General features: G+C 38.6%; 1 protein-coding gene across 1 annotated transcript; it reads right to left on the bottom strand.

The window, feature by feature from the left end:
• Nucleotides 1-5557: 5557 nt before the first annotated feature.
• lrrc4cb (leucine rich repeat containing 4C, genome duplicate b) lies at nt 5558-7639 on the bottom strand. Its single transcript, XM_047042462.1, has one exon. The coding sequence runs from the start codon at nt 7637-7639 to the stop codon at nt 5741-5743; it is 1899 nt and encodes a 632-aa protein (XP_046898418.1). The 3' UTR covers nt 5558-5740.
• Between the last annotated feature and the right edge of the window lie 19304 nt (nt 7640-26943).

Below are 26943 nucleotides of genomic sequence, written 5' to 3'. Positions count from 1 at the left end.
CAAAAAATTATGAAAGAAACACACTTTCATTATCAAGGGATCTTAACCACAGTACTATATTGTAAGATATAAAAACCACATGAGTTTTTTTCTGAACAAGTTTGACTAAAACAATCTATAATGTTGTGATCATCCTTTATCAAATAAAAGAAACTACAAACTGTAGAGCAAATACAAAACAAAAATAACAACATAAATTGGAGACTCATCAGTGTCTAATGAGTTTATAACCATCTATTTTTCCATATGGCTTCTTCTTTTTTTAGCCCCATAAGGGGTGACAATTATCCACCATTTTACAGTGTAGATATTTCCTCTAAGCCAGGGGATTACACACACTGAGTTCTTTGCCCTCTCATGACGGTTGAGCGGCAGAGGCCAAATTAATTAACTGATGCACTTCCAGTGATTCGTCATGGTCCCAGGTCTATCCATCACTAAGGAACACACAAACACACACCCACACACACATATTGTAAGGGTCCAATAAATTACTCTGCACCAGTGTCGGGGACCACAGGGGGCGATGGACTGAAGCTTAGAGCAATAGCTTCTCCCCATTCATAACTCATCATGATGTGCTGAAAATCAACTCTGTCTCTGTGGCAAGATATCAAAATATCTGGAGGTCAGTCACATGGCCGTTTGCCCTCACTATAATTACATGATCAATGTGGAAACGAAGGACCTCTTTCTCACATTTCATACTACAGGCCAAACTCCACTGCCGCTGCCAGAAAGCACATGAAATCCAGAATTCATGCTAAATTCATTAATTGCATGGTCTAGCTAAGGTGTTATTTAGTAAATTATTTATCAATCTATTTGTTTAAACATATTATGTTCTCTTATTTTTGAAGGAGAGAGTCAAGGGAGGCCGAACCCAAAACCTTTTTTTGAATACCTGAATGTGAAAATGTGACAGCCATGTAACATTAAATTAACGCTGAAATTATGAGGGAACATAACACCAAATTATAAACTATTAAAAGTTATCCACAATAGCTATTGAAGGTGACCAAAATGTTTCAAATTCTACAGATACACCTAAATGAAATTTAATTTCCATCAGACTCAAAGAGCCTTACAGGACATATTGTGGGTTGTTGATAAAGATGTAATCAAATGTTTAATGCTATGTGTTGGTAAAGAAGAAATGCATTGTGCTATTTGATTGTGGACTGTCCCCTTGCAACTAATTGTAGAAGTGAATCACAGCTAACACACTGCATTGAGTGGACCCTTTAAAGCCAGTCGTGTGCCAGGTAGCTGGCACATACATCCAAAAAGTAAGATCTAATTTGTGTTTACAAATGTCAAAATGTCAATGTATGTAATCCTTTCAAAAGGTGATTGAGGTTATTTCTTAAAGTTTGGCTTCCTTCCAGGATCCTAACACAAGAAAAGTGCTTACACAAGTTCTAAAGGAAACGCATAGTTGCAAACCTTCCTCTCTTATGGGCCCAATTCCAAATGAATTCCTCTTCACTCGACACATATTGGGTCCTTATTTAGCCCTTCCTTTGGGTCTAAAAAGAAGGGTTTGGTAATAGCAATATGGAAATCAAGACAAAGTTCACTTTAGACTGCCACATTTTATACATAACAATGTGGATCAGAGGAATGAGGTCCAAATAGGTATGGGAGACCATTTTGCCCTGATAACTTTGAAACAATAATGAATGCAATACAACTTTGTTGAAAAATAACCACAGAAAAGGCTTGGCACATTGTACTGGTTTGGATTTTTCGATAGTACATAGTACTAAAGCAATAGTACTGAAGCAAGGAGCTCTGTGTGTAATTTATGTTCATGATGTGAACTCAACTAAAAGTTAAGACAACCATGGTGAGCACATAGCAGCACCTATCCATATTTACTGACCACACCCTACAATGAGACACTTTGCACCCAACTCTACAATACTCTATCATCTGCTATATGTGGGGCCTGAAGGACATGAGATTCACTAATTATTGGATCAAGTCTGCTGTTCCACATATCTGCTGATGTCATTTTGCTTAGTATTTTGTATTTAATCCAACCATTAGGTGTCAGAGAATACTAACACTTACATGGCAATTCCTATGAAAATACAATTATTTTCTACAGGTATTGCTATGTAGTTACATGTAAGTTAATGTAACCTTAAATAAAGTGTTGACAAATATGTTTTTTTAGAGATGATTCAATTCACTCAGATTCCTATGAATTAATTAAACACTGACCTAGTATCCTAGAGACAATCATTTTGTCTATGTGGCCTAGAATTGGAAAAAGCTAGGACTGTATGTACGTTTAGAAAAGTACTGAACACAGTAAATCTATTTTTGTCTGGTACCATGTATGTGCATACATTCCACTCTTAAATCCAACTGGTGCAATGGCATGTTCTATGGTATATCATATAAAAAATTAAGCGGTGCTTACCTTTTCAGTCAATACCAACCCAATCAATAGGAAAATAGCAAATAAGACATTCATCGTCTGTATTTGGCAGCACAGCTAAAAGAGCACTTCCTCATTTTATTAATGAGATCTGCATCCTTATGTGACCATAAAATAAACTAAATTCCTTTGAAGAGTACCTCATGTCTTAAAAACATACATTTTGTATATGTTAGTATCACCACACACAGTTATAGATTTACCATAGGAGTTAAAACATGAATGTGTTTTGTGTGCATGCAAGAAGGAGGGAGAAAGAAACCACATATCCCTGAAAACATGTCATCAAAGTTTGTACAGCACATCCTGGAAAAAAATGCAATGTTTTATTTGTATTTCTGTATGAACTACAATCTCTGGTATGAATAAATGTACACCATCCTTGGGAAAGGTCATTGATAGAGAAATCTGAATATTGTCCTGTGAGCCTTCTTTGCATTTCAACATGTAAGCCCATGTAAAATTACGATCATAAAGTTTTTTGCATGTTATTTTTGAAAATACGTCTTGTATAAATGTAACATTTGAGGATACTGTAATTCTCTCCAAAATTAAGAGAAGGAAACACATACCAATTTTCACCCCCTCACATCAACAGTCGAACTAAACTGAATAATTTCATAATTGGGTTGCTGATTCAAATCAAACTCATTATAGTAAAACATAAAAATCCTTGAACTACTTTTTACATTTTAGTCATTCACCTTCTTCTACCATGTATGCTTGCTGTACTATACTGAAATAGTTTACTGCTCAAATAGAGGCATACATACATTCTATGAGACTCCAAATAAAACCAACTGGGTAGGTAACTCTACTTTAGCTAACCAAGTAAAATAAATAAATAAATCATACATTAAAGCCTACATTTCGCAAATCATGAAAACTGAATCATTCAGCCACCAAAAGTATAAATGAAATAAGAGTATTCAAAAAGAAGTCCTCTACAAGTGAAAGAATGGTTCACATTTGATCGCTGATATACAGAATCATTATCTTCTTAATCGTTTCAAGATTGTACCAGACGTAGAAGCCTGGTAAAACCTGTGGCTAGAATATTCCATTCCAGTATTCCAAGTAGTACCTGATTACCATGGGCATGAGTTCATGAATTACTGTAGAACAATGGTTTGTATTAGTATTGTACAGCCAAATATGAATACCCAAACAAGCATGTACAACACTCATGATATTGCAGTCTTGTGTCATTAGGTGAAGCGTAATGAGTCATTACCCACAGTGGTCAAGATCTATCAATTGACTTAATCATGTGCTCAAGCATTTGCTAATTGTTCAAATCTAAGTCCATTTGTATTCATTTTTATTAAGTAGAACATACGGATTTCATACTTGATTCATCTTAATGTAATTGAAATGTGTCAGTTATTTTTAAAGACAGTTATAGTAAAATCTAGTGCTAGATTTGTAAAATAGCACAACAGTTAAATTGTGTGTGTACTGCTGCATCCAGACCAAAGTGAAAGGGATATCTACTTTCTGAGCTCTACGTAAGGTCAGTGTTTCCATGGTGACTGTCTGACAGCTATTCTACCTCCTTAGGCCTTATCTATTTTTCACTGTTCTTTCTTCATATCCACAATATATCCATTTGTAGATCTTCTTTGCTCTACCTCCTGCACTTTTTTCTTTATCATCACCTTTACATCTTTATTTCTACTGAAATATTGAAAAGCAAAGACGAGTAAACAGAAAATGAGGAGAGAGTGTTGTGATGGAAGGATGACAAATGATTTAACATCAAAGATGGTTTGGCCAAATAGACTAGGGGTCTTTTTGATTAAAGGCCACTACCTCCCATTAGAGGTAATGTTGACACGTCTATGTTTTGCCATCACCTCTTCAATGTCCTGAAAGCCTAGCAATGGACTCCAGATACTGATTAATTAGATATTTATAGTCACAATGTATTGTCATGTTTGGCTACCCGCAATGTTTTTGGGGACATCTCGTTGTTTATGATCACTGACCTATGCACTTTTTGTAAAGCTCTTTCTTGGTCGCTTTGGATAAAAGCGTCTGCTTAGTGAGTAAATGTAGGTAGCTGTTGAGTAAGTGTGTTAGCCTTCTTGTTAGCTACCAGGGTCACACAGAATTACTTGGCTAGTTCATTTGCTTCCTTATCTGTGTTAACAGATGGACTATCAGCACCCGCGCTTGCATGACCTCAGGGTGATACCAACGTAACGCGACACTGCTTGGACATAGATCATTGCAGTGCTAATGGGGGTGCCACTGAGCGGAGCCTTATGCTCCCCTTTATTTTCCACATATTCTGTGGATTGACACATGCCGAAGGATAAAGCGAGACAAACGAGATATGGCATGGTTAACGAAAATGTGCCTAGGAGAAACAGAGGAGTGTTTGTGAGCTAGGGTTGGGAAGATTTGGAGGGATATGGGGGGAGCGGGTAAAGGGAGAGAAGAGAGAATAGATGAAAGAATAGATAGCAAAATGGAAGGAGGGTTGATAAGGAGAGAGAAGGTTGTTAAGTAGAAGTAAGCAATGGAAAGGGAGGAGAAAGGGAAGAGACAGGGTGTGTGAGACCTTCATCTTAATTAAAGTGAAAGATGTATAGTTGTTGTTTAAGAGCCACTAGGGAAATGCAAGTTCAGTAATTTGGCTGCCTCGCTCCCCAGGCGTGTTGGCCTCATTGCTCATTTCATTAACAGCCCAGAAAAAGAACAAATGTATCTCATCTTCTTTGAGTGACAGGTGGAATATGATATTATATGAAAGAATCCATCCACTGCATCTTTTCTATTATGTGTATAGGTCTACAGTATCTGTAGGACACCAAGAATAATAACATTCATTGTATAACAACATGGGATGTGCAAATGAAGTATTTCTTTCAGGGGGACACTATTCTATATTCAACTGTAATCAAATAATGTCATCAAATCTAATATGGGTTGTTACATTTGGCAAGTGCATTCATTTAGGATTGGCTGGGTATGGTTGATCAATCTTATTTTAAATATTTGCTAGCAGTAAACCATTCTTTCTCTTAAAGCATATAAGACAGAAAAAATAAGAACAGGGGCTAAAATGCTAATACATATTACATTTTCTTCCTTTAGCCACTAGACATACTTTTAATAAATAATCGTTGTTTTGTAAAGACACTTTTTGAAACAGCGCATCCTCCATTTTCAGTTGATGACACATTTCACATGTGTCACAGTATGTCAAGTTATTCCTCCTCATTTGGCCCCTCGTACTCCCTGTATCAGATGTGAAATACAGAATTTGACTAGAATGATGCTAAATCAAATTTGGGTCTCTTGCACATTGTCTTTTGAGCTGGCTTGAATAAGTAAAGGTTCTTGTGTGGCCGAGCTGTGCAAGGAGCTCATCATGGGGGGATGGTGATAAGCACTCTTGTAAGTGTTATAGTGGTTGTAGTGATCCAATGGGGGCAGAGATAAGTGAGTTTCCATGGCGGCAACCCCTGCCAACTCTTCCTCCACAGTGATGACCTCCATGGAGGAGGCAGGGCCATCAGGATCCTGCTGATGATGTTGCTTCCTCATCTTGTAGAAAATGACCAGTAAAACGGCAGCCATGAGTGTAATAGCGACAAAGCAACCAATGATGATCTTTGTAGTCTTCATTACTTCATCAAGGCCATTGAGGGCACCCTCTCCATCCAGGTCCAGAACAGGGATAGTGTATGTCAGTTCTGTGGTCCTTGTTGAAACCAGGGGCCCCCTGGTGGTTGAAGATGACACCCAGCCATAAGGTGGAAGTGCCTGTGTCTGGCTCTCATCTGCAAATGACTCAGTAGTTTCCACTGTGACTGTGGTAAAATAAGTGACCCCACTATTTTCTACGGAAGTCACATTTAGCACTGCAGAGGCAGATATGTTGCCTGCTGTGTTGCTAACCATGCAGGTATAAGTCCCAGTGTCCTGCATGGTCACACTGGTGAAGTTCAGTGTCCCATCGTTTAGGACTGCCAAGCGCACCTTATATGCTCCGTGTGTCACCAATGAACCGTTAGGTGTCAACCAGCTGATGGATGTCAACGAGCTTGTCCTACACTTGAGCTCTGCGCCCATACCTTCTGTAACATTGAGGTCAGCAGGTGGCTCCAGGATTACGGGGACATCGCACTGGAAGTAGCTGTGCTCCAGCTCCCCAATATAGCGGCCCTTGTAGCTGGTCGGGGTATGGCATCGGGCACAGCAACTGGTGTTAGCAGGGACTGTCTCCTTTAGCCACCAGCTGAGCCACAAGATGTCACAGTTGCAATTCCAAGGATTGTGGTGAAGATGGACACGCTCTAGACGATGCAATGGGGTGAAGAGGTCATGTGGAAGCAAGGTGAGGTTGTTGTGTGCCAGGTTGAGCTCTACTAAAGACTGGAGGTCGTCAAAAGAGTTTCGCTCAATTATTTGGATCTGGGAATGCATCATCCACAACTTCTGAAGGTTTGCTAACCCGGTAAAGGAGCTTGGCTGAATGACTGTGAGCTGGTTTCCTGACATTTCCAGCTCTTCAAGCCGCACCAAAGGTAAGATGTTAGGGATCTCTTTAAGGTTACACATGCCAAGGTTTAAGTAGCGCAAGTTGCTCAGGTCTTTGAAAGCTCCATCTGAGATGTAGGACAATCGCTTAAGCTCACCCAGGTCTAACCTTCGCAATGAGGGTACGCGGTTGAAGGCATAAGACGGGATGCTTTCAATGGGATTATTCCGTAACCAAAGCTCCTTCAGCTTGGACAAGTACTCAAATGCTCCGTTGGGGATGGTAGTGAGCCGGTTGTCAAAGAGTTCCAGAGTGTTGAGACTGGCCAACCCATTAAAGGCACCAATCTCTATGTTGCGTATATGGTTCTTGCTCAGTTGGAGGATCTCTAGATGGCGCAGGTGCTTGAAGCTGTCCACCTTAATTACCTGAATGAGGTTGTCCTGAAGGTTCAGGTAACGTGTGTTGGTGGAGATGCCATCAGGGACATCACGCAAGCTCCGGCGTGTGCAGATTACCTTGCTGAACTGATTGCTGCAAGAACAGACAGAAGGGCATGTCTGGGCACGGACTAGCCCAGCTACCACCAGAATTTGGAGGGTCAACAGTAGCACAAAGAAGGGGTTGGACAGGGCCCCCTTAAGCCTAGGACCTCTCATTGTCAGGCGCTGGAGGGAAGAGATCATCGTGTTCGGCATTCATAGTTCAATGGCTGCTGGTCCTCGCTGTAAAAGAGAATAGAGAATAATATTAGAAAGGTGACAGATATCAGACTATGCTCCTGAAGGAGAAAGTCCATATACAGTATAACAATTCTGAAAATACAACATATAAAACAAATATACATTAACATTTAAAATATCTAAAAATGTAAATATAATAATAACTGTATCATTTGTGGTTTGTAGTTCTGTAGATGTATTTTTTAATCCTGCCTATTTGGAAATATGGAAGCCTTCAGTGAGCTCCCTAACCCAGCACTGCCCTAGATTTCAAAAGGGACCAAAGACTGAGGAAAAACAACAACAAAGTCAATATTTTTCCTTATGTCTGTCTTGCCACATCTCTTTGACAGTTACAGTAAAACTAGTGATCATTGTTAACCATTTATTATTATATTATCAGTGCAATATAGTTCAAGCATTCCAAATGACAGTTTGAATGACAAAATGGTAGTGTAATTCTCATATACAGATGTTTAAAATAAAACGTTGTGCAGTGAAATCAATCATCTTGACATAAACAGTATGCCCTCTCAAAATAAATGCTAGGTCAATGGCAGTCCAGCTTCTCCTGGACTGCTATACATGGAATTGCATTGAAACATCAATAAACTCCTGAGAGGTCATGGATGAGAGGCTAGTTTAAGCATAGTGGATGACATAGTGGATGACCTATATGCTGCCTTGGGCAAACGGAAAGTATGCAAAAATATCAGGTCTAACACACTAAGCAATCTTTCACATGCGAAAAAAAGGCAGAGTCAGAAAAAAACAGTAATTAAGGAATTAAGAGTTTTTATTATGAAATGTCTGAAGTTTACATGACTTGCTTGATACCTATTCAAATAAATGCCATCAGGTTGACATAACTTTACCAGTTTCATAACTGTACACACACAATAACAGTCCAGGGAGACCTCATGATGGAAACAACTTTAATGCTTAAGGTTTCACAAATGGACCTTATTCTTGTTAGTAAACTGACTATGAACACTTGATGTGGCAGTAGTAATATAAATGCTATTGTATTGTAGCATTTCATTTCCAGCCCCCAGCATACATAAAAAACGAAAATCAAACCACTCATATCAGGAATTGTCGTCGACATGTGCGTGCCAATATGAGTGTTGTCTGTAGGGGGCCGCAGATCTGGAACGGGATTGATGAAGGCCTCAAGGTGCTGACCTCTATTTCCAACTTCAAAAGACAACTAAAAAATATTTTCTTATTAACCTATACCTAATATAAAAAATATTTTTTCATGGACTACTGGGATGTATGTGTATGATTGAATGTATGTAATGTTATGTATGTACTTGTGCATCATCTGTGGTATTGTGTATCCTATAGTCTGTACCACTACCCTTTCATGAATCATCGGCCCCCACCTATAACCTTTCCTAGCTTCTTTGGGGGACCCTTTCACTCTACCCAATTGGTCTTGTACCCCAACTGTATTATTATTGTCATGTTTGAAGTGATATTGTGAATAAAAATAAAGTAAAAAGTACTATAAAATGTAAGGTAAGGTGGTTGGCCAAATCCTAACTTTTACTGTTTGCATGCTTAAACGTATGTATTTAACAGACGGCATGCTTTTAGCAAACAATCCAATAGCAAATACTTCTCTTAATGTGAGAATTTATTTATTGTAGTATAGAATCTTGCTAGGAAGTCCTTGACTGAGAAGATCATATTGTGAAAAAAACTAATAGTGAGTACAGGGAATGACAGGATTGGTTGAAGCGGGCAAGTTTCATTTCAATCTGTGTCATGTCAGAGTACCTTTGCTAACAGTCAGCAAGAGGCAAGTCATTGTAGTCTAGCGTAAAATCTAAAAGTGAACACTCTTTCTGAGCTTCTAAGTGTTCTCTTCATCTCTCCTCTGCTTCTCTAACAAGTCATATCTGTAATCGTCTCTTTCAGCAGACCCGGAGGCGATGAAGCAACTCTGTTATGACAGGTGTTTTCTAAACTGTGAAAATTGTGAAGCGATGTGGAAATGAGTTCTCCAGTGGGGCCGGGTGGCTGATTTAATCAGAGGAGATGAATCTAAATAGGCCCCAGTCAACGTGGTTTTTAGCACCAGACGGGTCACCACTCCAGTAATGGTGTGAGAAGCCCATGGAGAGAAGTTTCTGCTGGGTTGTCAGACGGAATCAGGCCACTGCCTAGCAGGGAGCTCGTTTTTGTCATGACCAAATACAACCACTCTGCATTTGCCAGATATAAGAGTAACATGACCGATGACAAAAGTACCCATGCAGATTATCTTCCATTTTTATAATTAGCTAGTCATTCTGTTGAGGATTTAGGATAGGCATTACGTCGTTCAAATTATAGACTGCCGCTAATTCTGCTCACATACAGTATGAGTTCAAGGTGATGGCTCTAAGAGTATGAAGACTTTATCATTGAATAATGCCAGATTGATCTTTCCTGAGTGTCATAATACAGGCCATATGTATATGTGGTAACATCTAAAGTACAATACTGCAAACAAGGAAATCATGTCTATGCTGCGGTTGCAGTACTAGGGGTAGAAGGCAGGGCTGTAACCAAGGGTGTCCTGGTGCAAAGGGTCATATAAAGTGAAAAAGGGAGATGGCGACAGGGGGTAGGTGCACAGGGAGGGGAGCTGATTCTCTGAGGTCACAAGAAGGAGAGAAGAGGAGAGATGACAGCAGGTCAGGCAAAAATGAAAGCTCTGCCAATATGACCCAATCCCTAGAAAGAGGGGTGGGCTGGGTCAGGCTAACATTAAATGTTTGCTCTCTCACATACCTATATGAACTGTGCTTTGGTTTACGTAAGGTTTTCATGTCCTTGCATTACTCTTTTGATCAGAATGGGACAGGATTTTCACCAACAAAAGTTACAACCCTTATCTTACATACTACATACTACTACATACTTCTACATACTTCCCTCTCCTTGTCTACTACAACTGTTTTGCTCCAAATCAATTGGGTTATTCAGTTCATTCCACAATCATGGAATTAATGAGTTATTTTGAGTGGACTTAGGAATGGATGTGTAGAATGTAATTGGAACAGTAAGTAGGTGGGGATTGGAGAGTGGTGGACTGAAGCACGTCATTCCAAATCACTCCACATAATTATGGTCTTCAGAGCCTAAGCACGAGTGGTGGCTTGTGATAGGCTAGGCAATCAAAAAGCGTTAAATAAATATAAGTATTTTGTGTGTACATCATTGCGTACCAGAAGATTGGAAATTAATGGCAAAGTTTTGTCTCTAATTTGTTCCAGTGGATACTGTGTTAGGTTAGAGCAGGTCTGCTGAGGCCAGGACCCTGGACTTCATGTTGGGAGAACATAGTGCCAAACATCATTGCTAAATTGGCAGAGAAAAGTGACATGCTGTAAGCCGTAAAGGGGAAGTTTGAAGGGTGAGGAGGAACTGGATGTGAGGTTACAGACCATGTGCCTTGGAGCCAGCTACAACAGTTACTTACCCAGATTGCAACTCGCAAAGTGACCTTTACCTGTTTTATTCCCTTGTCCTCAAAAATAACAAAATCATATTCCTACTTCATGTCTAAACTTAATCTACACACTCAATATACATACTTACTGAACATGGAAAACACATTTCCATATTTTGCCAAACTTGCATAATCGACTATTTGGTTGGCTGCTCTCCATGATCAGGTTGAAATGTGAAACCACATTAGGGAGTTTTAAACACTTTTCATGGCATTCCAGTACGTACTGTAGCTCATATGTTGACACTCTTTTTAAACTTATTTCAATTAAAATAATGTAACACTTTACCTTGTCACTTTATTGCTAGATTTAGAATTTATTCTGTATTTATTTTGTAAATTGTACTAAAAAGGTCCAAAGCTTGTCCCCTCAGCAATGTTAGAAAAATCTCTCCTTCTGACCATTCAGAGTTCACAAGAAGGTCACAAGAAGTCAATTCATTCTGTCTGGACCAGGCATTCCAGATGGCATTGCGCATTATAATTATAATTATTACAATATTTTGGATGACCATGTTAATTTTCTCTAGACTGAGTAGATTATATTGAGTAAAAAATGAGAGCAATTAAACTGGCATCTAATTATGGTCAAATAGTGGATTGTGAGGACAAAATACAACAACACATTTTTCCTAATAAGTCGTAGATAGAATGCTACAAGTATTGAAAAGGTCACTTTGCCAGCTGCTTTGTGTTTATCTTATTTTTATCCTCAGCCATTTTTACTTTTAACAGTCGTTGGTCAGAGTTTTGGGTTTGGAAAAGGTAATTACACAAACTGTCATACAGTGCAAATGTTTCCAGACATCAGCCTGCTTTATTTAGGAGATTGACTTTGTGAATTATGGTTGGCGTGAATGAATGCACTGATCAGTACAATACATTCTGTCAGCATAGTATTCAGCGCTCATTAAGAGTATGTTTCCATTTAGTTGTATTTAAAGCTTAGCTCAGTACACTCAGCAGCATGTAGTGTTAAGTTGAATGCATCCACATGTACATAATGTTGTCTGTAGTTGTTGTGGGCCAATGCAATGCTGAAAGGCCTTTCCGGCTTGCATCCCTTTCGAGCAACAAATTCACACTCTCCTGGCAATAATAACATTTTCTGTTCACGTTTTACCTTATGCTGCCTCCATTATGATAATTGCAGGGCTAAATAATCTGCAGGGATCTCCGTGTTCAGATGTGCTCTGCCAAGGCTGTCTGGTCTCTATGGAAGGATTAGACACCGCGCCATGGGTGGCAGAGTCACTGCTAGTGGGCTGAATTCAAGAGCAGTGTTAGTATTCTGGTCACTAGCTTGTGTAATACTGATCTACTCCAAAGAAATAACAGACCCTAAAGAAATCCACCTATATCTACCTAGCGCCAAAGGTGGGAGGATATTTAGTCCACATGAAGATTTAGCAAAATGACTTAAAGGTGGATGAATATTCTGAAGAACATACTATTAACGGTGTTCTTATTTTAAAACAAAATGTGTTGGCAAGTTGAATGAAGTACATTATGTTCTCCATCACTTATCTTTTGTGGAGTGTTATAGTCACTTATGCAAATAAATTGCAAATGGTTACATTCTAATACAATAATCAAATTATGCCATCAAACATCAAACTGTTTTTATACAACAACCACACCACAAGAAACCCACATCCCTGGGCCTGAGTAGCATGTTCCTAGAATGTGTAGAGTGTTTAAAAGAAGCTACTGCACAATGCTATACAGAACTGTGCTTCATTAATTCCAGTATCTCTGCTGGCAGCTAAGTCCTTGTCAAATGCACCTTTTCTAAATAGTATTATTCACTAGGCTGTCTTCTGTTCTATCCCAGCTGTGTGGCTATGCATTAGCACAATTTCTGTGTGCAGAGGAAGGAAGAGGAAAAGGGAGAAAATCTCTCTGTGTTGATATGAATGAGCGTTAAATGGCTGTGGGATATGTTGGATAATGATAACAGATGTTATGTATTGTGGGATTTTAGAATCTTGTTTGGCTTGAGGTTGCTACCGCTGTGCCTCATAGGCTTACCAGGACACTGGATCTTGTAAGACCATATTCATTCAGATGGATTGAATGCCAGTAGAATCCGTTATTTAGGGATGACAATAAAGTTTTAAGAGTTGTCTTGTTGTTTTGAATCTGGTTTGTCTGTCTCTAATAACATTTACAATGTATATTATGTATTAGTATCAATCATCTGAGGCAAAGGCCACTTTGCTTTTCAGCACAGATATTTAATTCACAAATTTAATATTTAGCAATGAAGGATATTCATTAAAGATATTCACTCTCACGTGTGCATGAGACTCATTAGAGGAGAATTGTGTGTGTTAGATTATTTAATATCTCTATAGATTACCATAGTTGAGTAGTTGATGCAACTGGTCTTTACAAACTATTACATAGACAAGATTTTTAACTATCCATCAAAAACACCTCTCATCATACAGCACCCGTTACGGCATTGAAACACAAATGCTTTTTGTGAAAGCAGAACCTTAGTATAACTTGATATTCATTGATCTTAAACCTCAAAACCTTGGACCCTCTTCAACCTATACATATGTTTTTGCATTGTTACCCATGTTATAATATACTGTGTGTAATGTTATGTAATTTTATGATTGGCAGATGCTAAGTTTACTAACAGTTTACAAAAACCATTGAGTATATTCTCATACTGTAGGTAAGTGTTTGGTCAAGTGGCTGCCACACCTACAGTATAGCTTTTTCATTCATGAAAACAATGCCTTGTTTAAGTCACCCGTAGCGACACTAACAACTGTAGCAGTGAAATTTCAATTTTATTCTGACAAGAACCAGAGGCTCTCAACATTGACTGGACTTCATCCAGAATGGTTCTTGGCTCATGTACTGTGTCTCGCATAAGTATCCTGTTCTCCAACTCTCACCTAATTAGGTTAATCAAAGAGAAAATAAGGTTGATAGGAGGCTGATAGAGAAAGTAAAAATGCACAGATTAAGAGACACATGGTGAGAGAAAGAAAAGGAGCACGACAGAGAGGTGGTGTGCATTAGCAGTCACTGCACTTAGATTGAGGAACCCCATTCATTATTCATCAGCTAATTCACCATGTATAGTAATTAAAAACAGGGCTCAGTCCAAAACGGAAAGAGCTATTATAGGCAATAACTGATTTTCACACAAGATTTTGAAAAAAGTTCTGTTTTGTAGAGTGTACAAGCTTTCACATTTCTAATTAATATGGCACACGTTACATATGTCCATATTGATCTGACTGTAAACACTGGCAGATAAAATGTCAATAAAACACTAACTTTATAGACAGAAAAATGATAACAATGATTTGATTGGAGAATTATGAGAATCATCGATTGATTTGCTGTCTCTTCATAAAACAAAAAAACAATCAATGTGCTGTGTGTGGTTTAATATTCGCAAAAAAGGAGAAGAAGAGAAAAGGGTGGAAAATAGGAGAAAGAGACAGAGAGAGAGAGAGCCTCAATATACGTTCAGGCGCAAATGTTGGTGTTCATCCTTGGAATACAGATGGCATTACACAACCATTCCTCTAATGAGCTGAGACACACTAACAGGCTGGTGGCTGGAACGGTCAGCGTCCGGCTCCAACAATAATTGCCAAACGCACAACAAGCTCACAGCCAAGGGTCCATGTGGTTCTCCATGGTTCTTATACCATTTGATTTTCAGGAGCCCACTTTAAATGTTTGAATAACTGATACGCTCTTTGATCTATTGTTAATCTTGTTGTTAGAATTTTTACGGAAATGTAGGCCCAATATAACCAGTGTGGCATCCCATATTGGCTGAAGAGTTCAGTCATGTAGACAGTAATTTGTTTTGAGCTCCTGGAGGTACAAAGGTGTTACAGGATCTTTATAATCTTATTCCATTATAAAACAAGTTACACTTCTGTACTTTTATACTTTGATTAAAGATCCGTATATGTTTATTGTTTGCACCCTCCGGCCACAGTAAATTACGTGTTTGTCTAAACCTACATGGCGAATAAAACCAAATTCTGATTCTGATTCTGAACATAATGTCAGAATGATTATGTGTCCAAAATGGTAATTGAAATAATCATAAACAACAACAAATACATTTTGTTTTGGTTTTGTTTGTTGTATGTATGTCCCACTGAGAGGCACTGCATTTTGTTGTACAGTTGTGTAGTGACAATAAAAGGTGTTGAGGAATACCATTATAATAATTGAGATTGAGTAGCCAATAGCCAATACAAGGGGTTTGTGATGCACTTTGTTATCAAGCCTTGAAAATGTATTTTGCACTTAATCTCCCAAATCAGTCCTCAGGCTTCAGAATGGGGCCATGTGAAGAACTACACCCCTTACGGTCACATATACACAAACAATGCTCCACCCACTCATATTCTGGTGACACAGCAGGCCTCTCACATAAAACATCGAAAAAGCATGTGCAGTTTTTCTCTTTTGACCTGCACACAACTTGTACTTGTACTGTACTCAGTACAAGTACTCAAGTACAGTACCTCATGGGCCCATTCGCAGTGATGTGCCCTGATCATGCACTGCCAGAGCACAGAAGCTCTATCATGTGGAAACTGTCTCCTTGATCTTGGTTCATAAACACAGCCTCATCCAGAGGACCACCGGGCCTTTTAAAACATGGCTCTGTTTGATTGGGCACACTTCGGTTCCTCAGCCTAGAGTCAAAGCCAACAGATTACCAAGGCATCACAAAGCCACTCTCCACTCTGCCTCACTTTCCTTATTGATAAACAGTCTATGCTGAGAAACACTATGGCTTTCTCCGCTGGGGACATAGGAACAGGATCAATAATACAAGGAACCACATTTGCATTTCTGTCTTATGGCATTGGGGAAGGAAAACCAGAAACAAAGAGATGTTTATGAATCCTGGTACGTTTGGGATAGGGTCTTTCTGGTGTTTCAAACTTCTAATATTCTCATGAATATTACAGCATGCACCATTTGGCTCATGAATATGATATGGAAGAGACTTGGACTCCCCATAATCAACAATTGAGGGTTTTCCAGTTATGAGGCAAGCTTTTCTCTTGTGTATTTGTATGATCACAGATGCTGTTAACATGTTTTTTTTATACACATCATCTTATGTGCCATTTCACTTTGTGCCATCAAACTTGATGGAGCCATTTAAAGGCCATCAAAGTCCTGCATAGATGCATCAGGTGTAAATGTATGTTTATGTACAGTAAAGCAAAAGGTTCCTATTTGGCTCATGGATGTAAATACCGTCCAATTAAAGTTGATAGTTGAGCTTCAACCTTGCAGTCATTGTTTTCATTTCAAATTCAATATGCCAATACAGAACCAAAATATTGTGTCATTGCCATAAGAATTACATACTTCACACTGAGGTTTTATACTTCTGTGTAGAGCGTCTGCTAAATTAATAAAATGTACAGTAAATGTCTTTCAAGAGTTAAAAGAAGATTTTAGCAGTGTCTTTGCCTCTCTCTATTCAGTGCCTAAAGCTGTCTAACACCTCAAACAAGTCCATGCACCTTCACGTGAATCTAGTAAACAAGAATATTGTGTAAATGAGACTAGACCCACAAAACAACAAATATAGGGTGATAACATTACTATTACTGCAATATATAGCTTGGCGTACACTAATTCCTCCACAAAGCGATCCTTGTTGTTGAATTACCATCACAAGAGCAGTGGATGTGTAAAGCCTTATTTTTTGATGAGAACCATATTTTTACTTAGATTTCCTTTTCAGTCAATGCTTCACTTTACTCATTAATAATTCTAACAAAAACACAGAGGGTATCTAGCAAAGACTGACCATGAAGCAGAATGTTAAAGGATTTCAGATCAATCTCACATAACAGCTCAATCCAAATTACAGAGAAGATAACTGGCTCAGTTCAGTAATAGAGATTATGCTAAAGAGATTAAACCTAATCGAGCCACCTAACAAGTAAGATGGAAAGAGAGGTGAGATAAGAGAAAAAATTCTTCCCAGCATCGTGACCAGCTATCTTAACCTGGAATTTCAAAATTAATTTCTAGAGACAAATCTGTTTCATAACGAAAATGTACCTATACTGTAGGGTTTGTGTCTAAGCTGTTTGATATGTTTATATTTGCAGTTTTTAAAGCAAGATAGCCTAAATCTTATTCTGGAATACCGTTTTTTCTGGAACAGAGCTGAATTCTGTCATGTGTAGGAGTGTGATTTGGGAAGCTGCTAGGTGCCAAACAGGACTCATTGGTGGGTGGTATATAATGTACATCTAGTGCATGATACAATGCATTGTTATTCTCTGCCATGACTCAGTCATTAGATCAGCTTTGGTGACTCCATCACAAGAGGAGAGAGTTGAGACAGATAAATGTTAAAGGATGTTTGACTTACTGTAGGCAGAACCTCTAAAAGGCATAAAAAAACAGCTACTGTCAGGTTGGAAATGGGAAGTACAATGTGAAGCAGTGACATTCAAGCAGTAAACCCCAGATCCAGACACAAACATGTTGTGTTGAGGAGCAGGAAGTTACAACACCCCAGCAATCAAAAATGGGAGTCAGGTGTTGAAAGTTAAAGGCTAAATGTGGGTCAACCTAGACAACAACAAAGGATCTTCATCAAATTGTTCTCTTACTTTTGGACTAGGCTTAATCCATTTGTGTGCTTCTATGAACTGGAAAAATACCCTACTGCTAAATAAAACCCATGAATTACGGGAGAGACACAGTTGTTGCCTGAACTAGAAAAAAAGTCCATGGGTATTAGTTTTTTCCTGAATTAAACATGTTTTTTCCTAAATTAAACATCAACACACAACAAGCCAGCCACTGATGCACACACAAAAACATAATTAGTCCAATGGACTGATGATGACCAGCACCATCAACCACAATATTTAAAGGAATACATTTTAAATCATAGTTCTTTCCTTAACATTAAAAACGTTATATTAAAAGTAAATACATTTTCTATATAAACACAATCGATTTAACTGATTAGCTAACTGCCGTTAAGTGACGTTTAACCATGTTAAATTGGACAAACGTCCTACTCATTATAAATATCCCCTTGCTAGTTAAAGTGATGTTTACTGTTTTAGATGTGGTCATTTCTGTTCACAAGTCAGTGACCCCAAGATTGTACCCAGGAAAGGGCAGGTGAGAGGGAAAGCAATAATGGCAAACCCAAAACAAGTTTACGATTAAAAATATTGATGTTTATCAAACCTGCATTGAGAGAGTACGTAAACTATAGTATTTGAACACTCATCACCATGTCAACCTGGGAAGAGAGATTTTTACAGTTAATTACCTTAGAAGATGGACAGTATTGAGGGCTTATACAAATAAACAAAAATTCACTGAACACAGTAAACTCCAGAAAATGAAATGTATAGCATAATCTCTCCTTACATTTGCCCCTTTAGAAGGTGCCATAAAATCCATTAAAAGTTGTACGTGAATACAGCAGGTTGCTAAGACTTCAGAAGGTTTTTCCAAATCAAATCATTCTACATAGTACTACATTGTTCTACCTTTGGCTAATATTGTCAATATTTAGGTACAAATGGAATTCTTTAAAATGTACAGTGATATTCAAGAAAGGACACTGTACAGGTAGCCCACATGATCTTTGAGATTGCAGAGTTGGTCAATTGAATGAAAGGAGCTGTCCATCGAAGAAGGTACTGAAAGCCGACTTACTAATTTATAATGTCTATCAGACGCTTTTATCCAAAGTTCCATATAGTTGTGTATTTGAACCTATGACCTCTTGATCTGCACTTGAATGCTCAGTCACTGCATGAGCTTCATCTAGCCGCCAAGGGGCTTGGCACCTCTTTTTGTTTGACTGATCATTAAGCAACACGTTTTGGTTGAGCTGTATGGCTGCTACATGGGGTGATGTTACTTGTTCACATGAACTACAATATTGGACGACCCATAGTTGGTAGACCCCACCCAATAACTCAGAGGAACAGTAGAATTTCAGATGGACATTTTCTGTTTAACTTATTTGTACCCACCCAAGCAAGGTGGGTTGCGGTGGTGCAACAGCAACAACCACCCACTAATCTGAATCACCACTAAATTATATAACCTGTATACCATTTCGCTGATTTTGGCTTTGGTCAAGTTGCATCCATAATATTTGATCAGAGAAATGTTAGGTTTAAAATGTAAATGGGTCCTCGGGCAATTAAATTAAGCATCATGGAATTGTGTAGAATGTATAGCATGCCGTTAGACAGGATATGGGATAGTTTTGAAATCTCACCTACAGTAGCCACAACTCTCAGATAGCTTAAGTAGGCTACATTCGAACCTGCCACGTTAATGAAATAGCAAGACGCTGGCCTCTTTACTGCAAACGTATCATTACTAAGCAGCATCAGGAATCACAGCTGAGCTGAATATAAATGAATGACCACATGACGTATTCAGACATTAAAACCTAATCGCTTCAGGGGGCTACAGCTTAGAAGAAACAAAAATACCCAAACGCGGTGTGTCGCAGCACTGCAAAAACTATTCCCCGTTTCACACCAGCCTACATCTCTCTCTCTCTTTCTCGTTATCTCATCTTTCGCTAAATTTCTCTCGCTCTGTGTCTGTCTGTGTCTGTCTGTCTGTCTGTCTTTCTTTCTCTCTCTCTCTCTTTCTCTCTCTCTCTCTCTCTCTCTCTCTCTCTCTCTCTCTCTCTCTCTCTCTCTCTCTCTCTCTCTCTCTCTCTCTCGCTCTCTCTCACACACACACACACACACACACACACACACACACACACACACACGCAAAGAAAACGACTGCGCCGAAACAATTTTCATGAAAATGTAGCCTTAATGGTCTAACAAACACGCAGCGCTAACAGGATGTAAGCAATGAAACAAACTAGTCTTGTGAATCATTCCACTTTGTACCATGAATCAAGATGATTACTGAATGTATGACAGTGCCCAATTGTTCCCAAATCCCAAAGCCTAATATGAAATGAAAACAAATAAATAAATACTTACGCATTTTCTCGAAAGATGTTGATTGAGATAAAAGGAGAAAAAATATCTAGGGGCCCGGTGCCTGTTGTTGAGACATGCTGTATAGCAGAGCCCCAAATCTCACCCATGCAAAGGTTTAGAGCGCGGAGAACGTTCAAGTGCGTTGGATATCCCTTGAAATATAATTTAAAAAAGACTTTTGAACGCGGTTAAAAAATTAAAATTGAATTAAAAGAGTTGCGTGGAATATCGATGTGTCCACAATTTCCGTGGATCGGGTATTAAAAAACATGGGGTGTCGGTAGCTTATGACTTGGTATTCCAAAGGGGGAAAATCCTGCAGAGTTTCTCGGAGATCTCGCCAAAGGGCTTTTCCTTTCATAAAGCCATTTCTTCTCAAACAGAACGTAGTGTTCTACACAGGTCTTCAGTTTTCCAGTGTAACACGGCTCTATGTACCCAGGAAATGCGTGAAGGAGCTTTAAATATGTTCATATTATTGTCCTTTGGCTTCTTCAATAACCAACCAAAGAAACAGGCGACAAGACAAACGCCATATAAGCATAGCCTATATTAGTTTATGATCGCTACTGCAGATAAGGTACTTGCTGTTTAAGTAAGGATCGCACAGGGAAAACGTAAGCCATTCAAATATGATAGATGTCGGGTTTCGTGTCCAAATAACGCCCACCCCTTTACAACCACGGAAATGTATTAAGGATGGAATCCATGTCACCAGAATCCTCTTCACCATTTCCAGAATTCCTAGATTTAGCTTTAGATTCATCCAGTTGTCCCTTCATGCATCTCAACATATCTCCATCTACTTGTTTCACAGTGATAACATCTAACATTTAGGAAACCAATCGCACGAGGAAAGAACCTATCCACAAAAAGCCACCAAAATGTGCATTTCTTTGCGCCGCAGTCCGGTGTGTTTATAACATAAGCGCACCTATGATAATGATCATGAATTCTGCATTGTCAGGAAAATGTGTGAGATCGTCGTGCAGTGGCAACAGGCAACACATTCATAATCTGTTCCTTCCTAATACGTCAATGAGGCACAGTCGCGCAGACACTTGGTGCAGTCCATGACTTGAATAGAAAGCACATGGAATTCATTAAATTGCATGGCCGTGGCGCACTGATCTAGAAAGCCTATACTTCTGTGGCACAGACTGCATTGCACTCTAACTTTCAAGCCCCCTTCCTGTCCATCGTACCGGACATCAATGCATGTTTAGCTCTCTGAACTCGTGAATTATCAGTGAACAATATAACATAAACACATAAAGCTTGGCGGAAAGGATGGATGGACGAGTAGCGTGTGTGCGTGTTTGTCTTCTTGATGAGGTAGACCATGGTTGCCACCTGCAGGTAGTCCAGTTTGTGTGCAGAATCATCTCTATGGCACAATTTGCACTCTTCGAAAAGGAATCTAGGTTGCTTTTCCCCTAAACATTGCATGCATATGGCAGCATTGGAATTGCAGAGAGAATGGAAGCTGTTCCTTAACTGACATTTGGTCATACTTCAGCAATTGGCCAGTTTGTGTGTCCTTGGGTTTTTCTTTGGCTAAGGTTGTGTTATGATAAATTAAGTTATTAGAAGGTTAGCCTTAGATTTAGCAGAGCAAAATTAAGTACCAAATAATTCATGTCCGTGATGTTAATACACCAAGCCAAGTGTGTAACCACTCTACACCACTACCAAAATGTTTATCTGTAAAATAGTCAGTCTTTGAATGTATTGGGCAGGTGGTGTTTTATACTTAATTCATCATGTGTCTCCTGACATTGTTGTGTATCTTGCAATTGTTGATTCACCACAAGTTCAATCACTACATGTAGACCCCTGGGATACCCATCCATGTAAAGGTAAAAATACAGCAGCTGTTTTCCATTGCTGTACTTTATGATGAGTAAAGTAATATTAATGGTGTAATGGTTACATAACTATGAAAGATTAGAACACTTTCATCTTCAGACACTGGGGATACATTTTGATGTGTTTTCTATAATCAGCATTTTATGCAGGCTTTGATGAAATATGAATTTTAATTTTGAGAGATGTCAGAGTTTGCCAGCAGAAAATACATCTAAAAATATCGGTGTGGTGCACAAAGGGAAGGAGGGGGGGAGGGGGGGTGTATGCCATTCCGTTCCAACTGAGAGCTTCAGATAATAAATAGCTAGCATAATACATCCATGTACAGTTTGACACACACCCACTTTAATGGTTCTGTCAAAAAAGCTTCTAATACAGTAATGTCTAAAATACTATTAGTGACCATTGTAGTCTTCTGACACCTGTTATGTACGAATTTCATCGGGAGTGTTGAAAAAAAGTATTCTCGCTTTCTATTCTCTTCTCAAACCCATCCCAACAACTTGTGTGGAATTCAAAAAAGTATCTACACTGATTGACAATATACATTGTGATAAAATATTCGCCAACATATAGAACGTTTTCTTCTTGATAGTGGTCAGTGTTGAACAATTATGTACCTCTAGGCTACTTAGAGATGTTGGACATGTTAGTAAGTTCTGAGTTTTACTGCAGAATGTATGCATGACAATACATGATGTCATAACAATTGTCAAAGACAATGTTTTAGACGTCCCATCATAATGTTAAACACCCTGGGAATTAAATGCTTGTCAAACTAATTACACATTGGGAGGACAACTTAAGTGTCAACAACTCACAAAGGGAAAATGGCATGTTTTTGCAATTTTCTGTCGGTTATGCCCACAGCCTTTGCATTATCAAAATAAATGTATGCTTGGCCTTGAATTAATTTTCACATTTTTTAATTCCCAGCTTTTTTGCTCTTCATCTCATATTTTTTCAGCCAATTGGAAACTTTGGATCAACTATCTTGGCATGTTGCAGGCATGTTCAAGTCCCCCCCCCAAAAAGTTGAGTATTAGAGAGGAAAGAATCTGAAGGATTTTCCAAAGCTACTAAGGCTGTTCTTCAATTATTAAAATCGCTGACGTCCCACAGCACTTGTTCTCTCTGGCTTGCTTAATATTTAAAATGGTCGCCCCCAAAGACGGATATGCAGAAGAAGAGGCCAATGCAGAGAGTAAAGGGTGAGTTGGCTTTATTCCTCACACTCAAACCCCAGCAGAGTATCAGTCTGACACTTTCAGTGTGACTCGTATCTGTTACTTTAAGGCAAGAGTATGTCAGTCACGTATGGCCTAAATTTATTTACAGGATGAGAGAGATGGGATCTTATTTAACATGTTCAAGGTGATGGACCTTCTAGACATCAAGGTTTCATGAAAGAGATGTTCTAAAACCTTTTTGTTTGAAAAAATCCCTGTTCTATATTTATATAACACCATTGAAAGGATTCTGAAGAGTTTAAAATCTACATCTGTGCAAATGCACTGCTGTAATCAATTTGACAGATTTTAGGACAGTCCAGAAAAGTCTGTATGACAGTCAAAGAGAGGGAGAAAAAAACTGAAAATGAAAAGTGCTTCAGTGTCTAACATGATGTTTTATATGATCACACATGTCCATGAAATATGTAAAGTCAGACCAATTATGAACCTACTTCTTCACTCCAACAAGTAGAATAGTCTTCATTTAACACTACCAAAGACTATTTGGGAAACATATTTGGAATGCTATGGTATTACGCCGCATAAAATGCATTTACTGTAAAAACAACATTCTTGAAGAACTAATGGCTGACTATAATTTGGTGGTATTGCTTTTGGGTAACAGGACATTGTACAGATAAAGCATATTACTGGAAGAGGAAGCCAAACAATATAAAATACAAATGATATACAGTTCCCTCCTACTATGCCATTATGGATACATTGGCTTGGAGTCAAATACCTTTCACCAATATTTAACTCCGACTGCCTTGTTTCTCCTGAATACATTATTTTGATTAATTACTCTCGGTCCTCATTGAATTTGAATGACCTCCAAAAACTGTACTGAGTGGTGGTCATATGACCCCCTGTACAGGCCCAGATTTCTGCAAAGCATGGTAATGAGCCTCGGTAGATAAAACATAGTGGATTCTACAATTATTTGTGCTTTTTGTAATTTTGTAGAATATCTCATGTCTTGAATTTTCTTTTGATGTTGCGCACATAGAATTGAGGAAGATGTTGGCTATGAGAAATAATGCCTTAAGCTAAAACAATGAGAGTAGAGAGATGAGACAACATGTTTTACCTTAGTGTTTCCTGTGAAGTTCCCATAACAACCGTAACTATAAAAGGTCTCAGTCTTATGACCCGTCTGTTCATTTGTCACCCTGCATCTAAAACATGTTGTGTGAAACATTACCTAAATGGGCTACTGTATACATTGTCAACAGATTCTTCCAACTAGATTTCCTTCAGTGGTTGGTTTCTGCTTTCAAATTAGCATTTTCCTCTGCCAACAATTTGAGGTTTGGGGACTGACTTAAGATCATTCAAAGACCTCTCCACACAGATCAATATCATCCTCATGACCGACACCATCTCCTTAAGAGAGGAGTTAAGATTGATTGTCTTTAAGCACTTTGCTGGATGGAAAGAGGATGAGGAGAGATCATAAAACGCCCACAAGCCTGCTGCTTCACAGGCTAGTCAATCAATATGAGGATCAGCACAAATAAAGACTTGGCTAGAGTAAAAAACAGAAGCGCTCACAAAAAAAACAACTAAGCTACAATCTGTATCTAGATATGTCCAGGCATAAATGTACACTGTGACTCATGATGCTACATGGTACATTTTTTGCTCTTATTTGCAGACAAAAGAAAATATGCGTACAAAGTCAAAACGTAATATTTCTAGATCTGTTGAATTATTTGTGTAGGTTTCACAATGATACATTTTAGAGTCATTGGCCAATATTTCTAGAACTCAATGGCACCGTAGACCTATTATTAAGTAGACCAAGCATCAAAGCTCTTTAAAGATGGCATCCCGTTTTTTTCTTTGGAAAGTGTTCAGTGGTCTATCGCGGCTGGAAAAACCAAGATACAGTCAGCACCATGTTGAACATCTAGCTTGTCAAGTCTTGCGTAGTACAGTGGCTCGCCATGCTCCGGGCATTGTGATAGGTATATGCCGTCTTGAACGTAAGCATGAAATCATGGGTTAGTTTCTCCATTTCGGATGGGTTTAAAAATCAGCAAAAAAATAATATTCTGAGCCAGGTTCAAGAACTGGATAGATGATGAATGCACACCTGTCATGGATTTTCCAAGCTTGGTAAGACCTGTCTTCTGGCTGTAGGTCAGAATTATTACCTTGGCCACCAAAATGTATTGAAGCCAACAGGCTTGATATAAATCTTGGGTTCTGTAGGCCTTTTGTGGTTTGATGTTGATCAATGAGATGTTTGATGTCTTGAAATTAATTACATGAAAGTGGCTACATGGTTGGAATTGGGTGGGTGGAATTGGTGACATTGCCCACCATAATCATAAGGCATAAATAAACAAAAATGTCACAGACAATGAACTACAGTTGCATTTGTGGTTTACACTGAAACACTGAATTCATGCTGAAGTATAATTTTGAAACACGTTTTCATTCAATATGTCGGGCTGTTGTTGTAAAATTACGCATTTCTTACATTTATCACTGTCGTCCTGCCTTGTCTTATCTGTCCAAAGACAGAGATCAGTGTTTCTGATCATTTGAGCTGTTCACCAGTCAGGCCCTGCTAGCTATAGTTCTGTCCCTGTGGCGTGCTTGTAACTTGTACTTGGCAGGCATGCTGAAAGATGCTGTGGGCTAGACACAAGACGTGGCTAGACGCTGGGGGGTAGCATGAAGTGGGTGGTTTGTCATGGCAGTTTATTGCAGCGGAAAGTAGGGCGACAATGTGATCCGGAATAAAACATTCAGTAACGAAGATATGTGGATATGGGAACATTTCATTATTTTGACATAATATTGGCATAGAAAATGAAAATTATATACATTTCAAATTGTATTATGATGGACAATATGTTATTCGGCTAAGTATTTGCCAAGTACAAGAAAAAACACAAATGTAATAGAAAATGTTCCTGAATCGATTAGCACTGAAAAATAATCCATTACCAAATTCACTTTCAGTACAACCTAAACTCACAGGTGTGCCAGGGCTTTCCTTGATGGATAAGAATGACAACAATGAGCATCAAATTAATAAAACAAGAGCCAAATATAACACTGGTCTGATCCAGTGCTTGTTGTCCATCCCTTACAATCAGAATGCAAGTGCAACCCCAGGATGCAGTGTATTTAGTCATAAAAAGGCCAAATGCTTGAAGATGAACCAGAAGCCTATGAGGTCTCAGAGTGGCATATGGTTATCAATCATGTTTTGTCAGGCCAATGAATTAATGTGACTCTTAATAGTAGTCAAAGTGAACTTTATTGTCAATCAGATCACGCAACAAGTACTTGCGCAGACAATCGAAATTGCGTTTCCCCATACTCCAAATGTGCATAATACAACATTTTAACATTTGACATAATAGTGTAAACAGACATCAACAGGTCAAAAAACAGCATAAACAATAAGAACAACATATAGGAATAAAGTGCTGAATAGCAACATGGATACAATGTTATTTTGCATATGAAGTGCATAGTGCAGACATTGAACTCCGTAGAGTAAAAACAAAAAAAAAGCAGTCAGTTGGTCCCTAGTGGGTGGGTGTGGCGCAGGAGCACCTGTTCATTAAATTTTCTTCATTTTATATAGTAAATAGGTTACAGGGAGTCTAGGCACTTTAATACTAC

The sequence above is a fragment of the Hypomesus transpacificus genome, chromosome 19 (genome assembly GCF_021917145.1).
Source record: "Hypomesus transpacificus isolate Combined female chromosome 19, fHypTra1, whole genome shotgun sequence".
In the NCBI taxonomy this organism is placed as follows: Eukaryota; Metazoa; Chordata; class Actinopteri; order Osmeriformes; family Osmeridae; genus Hypomesus; species Hypomesus transpacificus.
Note: the sequence above shows the minus strand (reverse complement) of the source record. Positions and strands in the feature narration are given on the sequence as shown.

Bases quoted from the DNA above. Each gene is read 5' to 3' on its own strand.
- lrrc4cb (XM_047042462.1), bottom strand. From the start codon at position 7,639: ATGCCGAACACGATGATCTCTTCCCTCCAGCGCCTGACAATGAGAGGT.